This window comes from Spermophilus citellus (assembly GCF_964194105.1).
Source record: "Spermophilus citellus genome assembly, chromosome: 2".
In the NCBI taxonomy this organism is placed as follows: domain Eukaryota; kingdom Metazoa; phylum Chordata; class Mammalia; order Rodentia; family Sciuridae; genus Spermophilus; species Spermophilus citellus.
The window spans coordinates 247586346-247595933 of NC_138183.1; the positions used below are offsets into that span (position 1 = coordinate 247586346).

Genomic DNA, 9588 nt, shown 5'->3' on the forward strand with positions numbered 1-9588 from the left:
AGACCTGGGTTCAAATGCTGACTTCACCACTTAGGAACTGAAAGATTTACGGTAAGTTACTTATTTTGAATCTCTATTTCCTCTTCTACAAAATGAAGACAACCTAACTACCTCTTATTACTATTAAGATTAGTTAACATAAGGGCCATAAAGTACTATAGCCAACTATCTAATACATTGTAAACATTAAAAAAAATTGGGAGAGGGCTGGGGATGTGGCTCAAGTGGTAGTGCGCTCGCCTGGCATGCGTGTGGCCCAGGTTCGATCCTCAGCACCACATACAAACAGTTGTGTCTGCCGAAAACTAAAAAAAAAAAAAAATAAAAACATAAAAAAAAATTTGGGAGAGAGTAAGAAAGGTAAAAGCTATGAATGAAAGTCAACATGAAACACTGTCAAAGACCCATTCAGTTAATTGGGTCAGTAAATGGAAAGGGAACAGAAACTACTAGCAAAATAGTGACAGCAACATTTTATGAGTCACCAAATGCTCATGCTGCACCTGATACTTCAGATATTAAAATCAGTTTGTTATTGGAAAAAAAAAAATTGGCTAGTACAGCCACTCTATCCTTGGAATCAGGGAATCAATGAGGAAACTAGAAAGTTCCTAGAGATCACAAAATTCTTGGAGAACAATTGTTAACAAAAGCTGAAATTTAAAAGTATTTTAAAATACAGTTACTCAGGCTGGGCACAGTGGGTTATGCCTGTAATCCCAGCAACTCAGGAAGCTGAGGCAAGACGATCACAATTTCCAGGCCAGCCTCAGCAACTTAGTGAGGTCGTAAGTAACTCAAAATAAAAAACAAAAAGGGCTGGGGATGTAGCTCATTGGTAAAGCACCTGTGGATTCAATCCCCAGTACCAAAAATTTTAACAAGTTACTCAGGACTCACTTGGATTCACAAAGTCTTTACTGAAACAAAACTCTAGCTGGACAAGGCAGCACATGCCTGTATTCCCAATTACTATAATCCTGGCTACTCCAGAAGCTGAGGCAGGAGGATCATGAGTTCAAGGGCAGCCCCAGAAACTTGGAGACCCTGTCTCAAAATAAAATTCAAAAAGAGGGAGGGATGTAACTGAATAGCAGAGTGTGTTCCTGGCATGTACAAGGCCCTGGGTTCAATCACCAGTAACACCAACAAAACAAAACAAAACCTTCCAAAGTGATTTTGGTAAAAAATTACTGATCTAAAAGACTTCTTTCCTTTCCCTGACCCTCTACTATACACATAGAAAAACTGAGGCCCAATTGGATTAACTAGGTTCCCCAAACTTGTGTAGTACACTAGAATTAGAATCCAAGGTGTATGTGTCTCAACTAAAAGCTCTTTCTAGAACTTGTTCATTATTCAAATACCTTAGTCACCTTTATCCGAGGTATTCCTTCTAGAATAACAATCCTACTCTCTAGGGAATTCCTTACCAATTAAAAAAAAAAAAAAGTCTGGGTCCTTGCCTCCCATTAACAAGTCCACTTTTTGTGGCTTAGTAGGTCCTATGGACCCTATCCAACCTGTCAGCATCAGGCTTCCCCAAAAATTATTTTACTTAAAAGTGCTGGAATATACCCCCAACCAGGTTTAGTAGGGCTCATTCTTGCCTTTCCCACTCCTTACCTGACGGCTCTGCAACGACTTGCAGGCAGACAGGAACTCCTGTGTCCGATCCCGGCAGGACATGGTGTCGGGAAGGGGAGGGACCAGGACCACTGGAGGGGGCAGAGGGGCGATGTCGCTGCTGCTACTGCCAGCAGTTGCAGGGGACAGGACCTGTGTCTTTGAGAGACCCAGGTAGACACCCTGATCCGTGTTCTTAGACCCGTAGCGTTTCCGCGGGATCATTGAGTCGCATAACCTCGGACTGTCGTGAAGGGGAGAGTGTCATTCCCCATGAATCCTCCTTCCCCACAAATCCCCCCTCAACTAGCAAATCCTCTGGCCCTTCCTGCATTTGGCAGTCTTTCGCGCCCAAGGCCACCCGCGGATCCTGGGACCTGCCTGCTGTGGGAAAGGGCCCGTTTCCTCCTGGCCCAAGGCGAACCCTCTCAGACTCTTCTACCAACTTGGCTCAAGCGGCCAGAGCGCGGGCCGAGGTCCTGAAGCCGAGGGAAAGCCAGAGCCCGGTTCCGTGGCACCAAGGCTCCAGCCTGGCCTGTGCAACTGTCCCGGGAGCTAACGGGGCCCTCTCCTATCCGCGATTTCCTTCAATCCCTCAGGGGGAAACCGCGAAGGACCCCCGAGAGCGGACACACTTCGGTGGGCGGAGGGGGAAACCTCTAGATGTTTATTTGAAACAGGAAGTCCCACCCCCTCCAAAGTTCCGCCTTCTGGAAGACTGCAACCCCTGATTAGCTAATGCCGACGTCGTTCTCCACAGGGCTTTCCTGGTTGGACGGCAAGGTATTCGCTCACCAGGACCCCGGCCGGCAGGACTTGCCCGCTCGCCCCCGGTTCCCTTCCCCCCCTGCCCGTCGCCGCCCCGGTGAAACCACTGTCCCGGAGCTGACACGGCGGCCAAGCCCCTCTTAGAGCGGGTCCTACCTCCTTCCTACCGCCTGCCGCCGCCGTCGCCACTGCCACCACCTCTTCGGCCGTCACCGCCTCCTCCCGGGGCGCTGGAGCCGCCGAAACCCGACCAAAGACTAGGAGCCGCCACGTCACCTACACGTAACCCCACCCCCGTGACGAAGGGCTACGCCACGCCTTTCCCAGCCCGGCGACCCGGGACACGCCCCCTGCCGACGCAAGCGCGACTCCACCCTCCCATTGGCTAGGCCACCTCCGTGACCCCACCCCTGAGGAGTGAGAGCGGACCCCCGGGGGGTGGGGGGGCTTGAGCCAGCCTCAGGGGAGGAGCCTTAAAGAGCCCAAAGCCCGCAGAGCCGGTTGTAGAGGCACCAGTGCTTGGGCAGGCCCACATTAGAAATTTTATTCTCTGAAGGCTGGAGCGGACGGAGAGCAGGTTTGAGTTCACCCCTTCTCCGGCTCATCCTGGTCCTCCTCTATGGGATACCCCGGCCTTTGAATCTGGTCTGAATGCCTCTTGTTTGATGACCGCGAGGAACCACGACGACTGAACATAGATAGCCTCCTCCATAGCACGGTGATCAGAAGACTTTCATTAGACTTGGGATTCTGGCGGCCTGGGGAATCCAAATCGGTTTCTGACGCGCCTACCGGGCTGAGGCTAAGTTTAGCCCCACCCTACCCGACCCAACCTCCTGGGTGGGCCTTACGGGGCACCCCCAGCTCTAATCCCACCTTCCCCAACTTCATCCGACCCGCCATCCTTTCCCTGATCATCCGAGGTCTGAAAATCCTTGTCTTGGCAGCAGCCCATGGCCCCGCGCTGCAAGGTGCTACTCGCGCTACCCTCTCGCCAGCCTCCCTGGCTCTGGGGCGCTTTTGTGACGTCAGATATCCCACTGTCTCAGCTCAGGAAGCCCCCACCCCAAGCCACCCCTCTAACTTCTCCTATCACAAAAGGTTCAGATCACAAAAGGTGGGAGTGTAAGGGTCCGGCGAAACGTAAGAGACCACAAGAGACTGTCTTATGCAACAGCAGAAGAGTGGGTTTATTTGGAGACCAGCATGCTAGGGCTCTCTCTATAGCAAAGAGAGATAGAGCCCTGAGAACAGCTTGAGCAGAGCTTATATACTTTCCCTGGAGAGGGCAGGGAGAGAAGTTACATTTTGTAGTTTGGCAGTTGGGGACAGCTCATTCTGGGAACAAGATTAGCAGACAGTCCACAGTTAGGGACAGCACATTCTGAGAACAAGATTAGCAAACAGTTCTTAAGATTTCAACAGTGTTTTGTTAAGCATATAGAGAAACGGAGTGACAAGTACCTATTTTATTAACCTTTCAGGAGTTGAGCTGTTTATTTACAAAATGGGCACGGGGTTTTCAGGGGCTAATGGACTTCTGCTGCTTCTTTTTTTTTTGTTTGGTTTGGAGAGCTCCTTGGGTCTGGTTCTGATCAGGTAGTTTCCTCTTAGCAGCTGCCTCCAAGGATGCCCAAAGTTCATCTGTCTCTGTGTCTTCTGAAGGTACCTTGTTGATCTCTTGAGGCTCTTGGGGCTCATCCTGGTGAGTCAGAAGAAAGCTCAGGGGTCAAAAAACAGGGAAGCTCTAGCTGGGAATCAATTCCTCTGGGCACCAACACCACCTATATCTCCCAGAAACCACTGTCACCATGCTCTGCAGTGTATCACCCTTTGTGATAACCCTGTCAGAACTGTAACTGTTAACACCCCACAGAGAGAAATTGAGTGGCATAGCAGTCCTAGATCTGTGTTCCAGCTGCCTTCTTTTTCCTTTCCATAGGGAAATCCTCACATCCATGCCCTTAGCTCCTACTTTCCCAGACCGGACTGCTCACCTCCCAGGTATCCCTGCCAGACAAGAGGAGGCAATTCAGTCGAGACTTCAGATAAACCTGCAAAAAGAGGAGGGACCTTGTAGGACCCAGGCAGGCTGAAATACATAGAAGCATCAAGGGGTGAGGGCTAGAAAGTTTGAGCTCCCACCTTATGCTCCAGGCCTCGTGGATTCCGGATCCTGTGTATCCTCAGGACTCTGTCTAAGCCACAAGAGGCTAGTAGGGGCTTTGAAGGGTGGCACTGCAGCCCACGGACACTGCCTGCCAGTCCCTTCAGACAGCCCAGTAGGCGCCCTAAAGAAGGCAATGGCATTGGTGCTAGCTCGCCAGCTAACCACCGTTTATTCAGTGTTTACTGTTCAGACCACTTTCTATTTTAATGTTTAATCCTCAATATAACCAAGAGTTACCAATAATATTTCTATTTTACAGGTGAGGAAACTAGGGCACAGGAAGTTAAGTAATTAGTTCAAGGTCATACAGCTTTTGTTGAAACAGCATGTGAATCCAGGCAATCTGATGTCTCCATGAGGGTGCAATGAATCCCTATACTACCTGTTAGAGGGAACCCTGACTTTTTCCCTTCCCCCAAATCCCCTAGTCCACTCACCTTGTCGAAAGTCAATTTCTGCCAGTTGCCCATGAGTGTTCCCTACGATAACAGAGCTGAGAAGACCAGAGGCAAGGGGTCAACAGGAATCTCTTGAATCCTTCCCAAGCCCCACTTCAACCCCTCTAACCACTCACTTGTCCCCAGGAGTGAGAGTCATGGCTGTCAGTGGGTACTCGCCATACGTGGTCTCTAGAACTGGCCGGCGCTGGGGGGAGGCTGGATCATAGACTCGAACCTAGAGAGGAAAACTGAGTATCACAAAAGCATCCTTGCCCTGCATACTGCCTCCTGGCATCTCTGTATGCTCATCCTTTCTTCTGAGCACTGCTTTCTTGTTCCTGACCCATCCTCAGAGAAATGTTCTCATTGGAAACACAAATCTGAGTGTTGCTGGGGTGAGCAGAGCTGCTCAGGAGCATGAATGGATAGGGATAATGGGGAGAGGTCCTCCACAACAGGGAATGTGAGCATTCTGTCCCTCCATTCTCCCATCTAGGAGTGGAGGAATGGGAAAGCAAGTTGGTCCAATAATCAGAGGGAGCTGAATTTCAAGCAGACATTTAGCATGAATGAGGGAGGAGTGAGGAAGTCCCCGTAAGTAGATTAAACAGAAGTATGTCATCAAGATCATTCCTAAATTTCAAATAGTGACCCAGTGCTCCCTGGGTTTCAGGGCTTCAAATGAGACAAGCCATAAAGATCCCTAATAGGAGCTGAGGCAAGAGAGGGGAGGGCAGGCCTGTGTCCCAAAGCAAATCAGAGAAGCTTTGGGTCCAGAATTCTCTTTTTTGACACCCAGCCCAATGTCCATCCTTGACGCTTGTGCCCTGTGGAACCCACTGTGAAGGGGACACTCCCTTCTCTTTCTCTTTCACATGGGAGAAATAGAGCTGTGGTTGAGCACATTCCATCCTAGAATGCAGTAAAGGAAGGCCACAGGCTAGCACCAAGGCTCAGATGGATGGGGAGGTGTACACTCTCCTGAGAGCTCCGGAGGGAAGAAGGACTGAGAAGTGGCTGTGCCACACCACAGCAGCCCATTTTGCCCATAGAAGCTGTTTTATTAAGAAGCTGCCTCAGCCCAGGTATGGGCAGGGATGAAATGGTGCCTCACCTGGTGGTACCCTGTGCATGTAATGAGCTTCTGTGATCCAGGGAGGAACTGTATATCCTGGTCCCAGATGGGAACCCGAAGGTCTAGCCAGTCATTCCGCACCTGGTGTTAAAGGTGAACAGGGGATAGGATGGAGGTAGGTTCGAAATGCTACCAGTTTTAGCCCTCCTTTATCATCCCTTAAAGTCCATCTGGTCTCTGATCAGTAAGTGGCCTCAGATTCCCTATCCCATCACTCACATTCTTGGCCCTGAACACAGGCTCCTCAGATCCCTGCAGGTCCCACACCTTCAAAGCATTCTCCTTCCCACCTGTGGCAACTATATGGGGTCGTGCTGGGTCTTGGCGCATCCTACAAACCCCAGGACCAACCCTCAATTCCAGAAGCTGAAAAGAATGAGAGATGAGTCAGTTCCAGAGTTCTTAATCTTTCCTCCCCCAAATCCCTCATTAGGCTCCTAATGCTAACTTTCACCCTCCCCAACCATCAGAGTAGGGAACCTTACTGGGTCAGAGGATGCTTCCTTATCATTGTCACGCCAGACTCTAAGTATGCCAGAATCTACACACGTGATGAGGGTGCTGCAAACAGGGAAGATACAGTTGGGATTTAAAAAAAAAAAAAAAAAAAAAAGTGTGTTCTCCAGGCCCCAGCTGACATACCTCTAAATTCCTGTTAACTAGACCCCATCCTAACAGCCCAGTTTATATGCCTCACATATGCCAGGCAAGCGCTCCACCACTGAGCTACAGCCCCAACCCCCAACCTCAAGATACCTGGGGTCTATGCAGGGCCTAACAGCATCCAGTTTACCTGTCAACTCAATTTAGTCAACAGGCAGATGGTTACCAGTTTTGTGAGGAAACTGGAGGCTCTGAGAACTTAAAATATTTGCCACTCAGCTAGGACTGAAAATCAGACCCAGACCTGGAAATCAAATTTGTGATACTTCAAAGCAGAGTTCTTTTCCTACTCCTCAGCTAAGTTGGGGTACCTGGCCTTTATGGTCTTCCTGATTCTTGAGTTGGTTCCTAATGGAGTTGGAGTGGGAGTGGGGTGGGCTCAGGATCATTATCTCAGAAAGGACTGAAACAAGACTCATCCAGTGGTCAACCCCAGGTTCTATTCTTTTTTCTCTCTCTTTTTTTTTTTTTTTTTTTTTGTGTGTGTGTAGTTGTAGATGGATAGCATGCCTTTATTTTATTTTTATGCAGTACTAAGGATTGAACCCAGTGCCTCACATATGCCAGGCAAGTGCTCCACCACTAAGCTACAGTCCCAGCCCCCAGGTTCTATTCTTGAGTTCCCTGTTTTTTGGGTTCCAATGTCAGCCTCTCCCTCAAAATATCTTTCCCAAGAAACCCAAGGTATTCTCTTCCCAGTATCCACACAGCCTCAGCCTACATTCTTCTTCATATCTGCCCACCCTCTCTTCCTGGGTTCAGGTTCTGTATTATTTGCCTGAGCCCTGGCAAGAGTCTCCTAATTGCTTTCTCCAGTCCTCTACACTCCTACAGGCTCTTAACTCCACAGCATTTCCCACTCAAAGCCCAATAATTCCCACCATCTACAAAATGAAAGTGCAAATCTCTCAACCTAACAATACATCTAAAATACATTTAAAGCCAGGCATGGTGGTACACACCTGTAATCCCAGCAGTTTAAGAGATTGAGGCAGGGGGATCACGAATTCAAAGCCAGCCTCAGCAAAAGCAAGATGCTCAGTGAGACCCTATATCTAAATAAAATACAAAATAGGGCTGGGGATGTGGCTCAGTGGTTGAGTGTCCCGGAGTTTGATCCCTGATACTGACCACCCCACCGCCCCACTCCCGCCCCTGCCCTCCCCCAAAAATTCTACCCATCTTTCAAGTTTCAGTTCAAAACCACCTTGCCCCACGGATCCTTTCCAGACCTCACTTGTCAGAATCAACACTACCATCAAACAAAAGCAGCCTGTCCACAGCCTTCTTTCTTCATCTTGGGAAAAGGCTTGGCCAATTACCTAAACATCAGACCTTCCTATCCTTTATTCTGGGAGCTTCATCACCTTGCTGGTGGTTCGCTCCCATTTAAACGCCTGCTCAAAACTATTAAATGACTTGCCCAGCATTTTGAGCAGAAAGTCACACTGGATCTCAGAGGGAAAACCCAAAGGATGCACACTTAACTAAGGCAGAAACTTCATCCGCAGCCCTTGCTCTTTGAGTACGGAACTCAGTAGATATTCAACAGATGTTATAGGAATGCACGAACTGAAGGCAGGAACCCAGGTCCCCGTCACCCAACTCAGGTCCTTATCACCTAAGAGCGTAACGACATTATTCCGTCGTCCTAGGAGCCTCGACGCTCTCCCTGAGCCCTGAGCGTTCGGCGAGGGGACCTGACTTACCCGTCGGCTTGGGCGAGGCCTCGAAACGAGCCCTCCCCGCCCGGACAGTGCCTCTGGCCCTGGAACGTGCCCTCCTCGGTGTTGAAGTGCCTCACCTTTCGGTCCGCGCAGCCCACCAGGATCTGCAGACAGAGGGGCGTGATGTCCAGGAGAGCGAGGCTGCCGCCTCGCGGCCCCCAACTCCGGCGCAGCGAGGGCCACTGACCTGGGTCTCGCCGCCCGCGCCCCAGCACAGGGCGCTCACCGCCTCCTCCCGCCGCGGCTGTCCCGCCGCCGTGAAGTTCGACGCCTGTTTCCGCTGAAGATTCACCCCTGCGGGACGAGGGTGTCAGTCGCGCAGCGGTAGCAAGCGAGCGACCCCTCTACTTCCCGATTTCCAGCACTGACACGTACCTTTCAGGATCCCAGTCTCAGTACCGACCCACACGTGGTTCCAGCGCGCTGCGGAGGGCGCCATGCCACAGCCCGTTGCCGACCGCTAGTACTTCCGGCGCACAGTGTGCGTCATCAGTCAGCTCAGGCGCCGAACCCTACCGGGTAGTTTCTGGAGAGGTGGAAAGCTAAAAAAGCCAAGATTCCTGCCTGCTCACTGTGTTTTGTTTCATGAAAACGAAATCAGGCTCGGCTCGGGTGGCGCATGTCATCCAAGCGATTCAGGAGGCTAAAGCAGGAGGATCTCAAGTTTGAGGCCAGCCTCGCAACTTAACAAGGCCCTCCCTGAAAAAGAAAAAAAAGGGGCTGGGATGTAGCTCCGTGGGTAGAGAGCCCCTGGGTTCAGTTCCCAGTATCACACATAAAAACAAAACAACAAAAACCGAAATCAGGATTCGGGAGATGCTGGTTTAAAGGGGTCTTTTTTATGCTTGGACTAAATGCATTCTGCTGTCACAGATACCTAATTAGAACGCATCCTTCCTGGACAGCAACATTTGCAGCAGTCTGATTTCAGAGAACAAAGTTTCTCAGTAAGAGAGTAGTGGTCACTCAATAGGGGGATATTATTGGCATTTTACAGCTTGGGAGGAAAACCTTTTTAACTTCAAAGATTTGTGCTAAATTTGAACCAATTTTTTTTTT

General features: G+C 50.0%; 2 protein-coding genes across 5 annotated transcripts in view; both read right to left on the minus strand.

Annotated features, from left to right (window-relative positions):
• The window catches only part of STX5 (syntaxin 5), a 28484-nt gene extending 25774 nt beyond the window's left edge, over window positions 1-2710 (minus strand). Inside the window, exons 1-2 of one of the 2 annotated variants that reach the window (XM_081281376.1) lie at window positions 2551-2710; window positions 1627-1870 (exon numbers count right to left, since the gene is read on the minus strand). In XM_081281376.1, coding sequence (XP_081137502.1) covers window positions 1627-1851 — 225 coding nt within the window. In that variant the 5' untranslated portion in view covers window positions 1852-1870; window positions 2551-2710. The remainder of the gene's footprint in view (window positions 1-1626; window positions 1871-2550) is intronic. The other variant, XM_081281377.1, reaches the window with a different exon arrangement.
• Window positions 2711-3861: 1151 nt separating this feature from the next.
• On the minus strand, window positions 3862-9048 carry WDR74 (WD repeat domain 74). Of its 3 annotated transcripts, XM_081281361.1 has the most exons (11): window positions 8905-9048; window positions 8717-8823; window positions 8512-8633; window positions 6625-6700; window positions 6359-6505; window positions 6119-6220; window positions 5139-5239; window positions 5002-5057; window positions 4540-4685; window positions 4392-4448; window positions 3880-4096 (listed from the first exon to the last, which is right to left on the minus strand). In XM_081281361.1, exons 1-11 carry the CDS (start codon window positions 8966-8968, stop codon window positions 3917-3919), a joined length of 1158 nt encoding a protein of 385 aa, XP_081137487.1. In that variant the 5' UTR covers window positions 8969-9048; the 3' UTR covers window positions 3880-3916. The 3 variants fall into 3 exon arrangements, with proteins under 3 accessions (XP_081137488.1, XP_081137489.1, XP_081137487.1); XM_081281363.1 differs by lacking the exon at window positions 6625-6700 and having other exon boundaries at window positions 3863-4096; window positions 8905-8913; XM_081281362.1 differs by lacking the exons at window positions 6625-6700; window positions 8717-8823; window positions 8905-9048 and having other exon boundaries at window positions 3862-4096; window positions 8512-8627.
• Window positions 9049-9588: the final 540 nt, after the last annotated feature.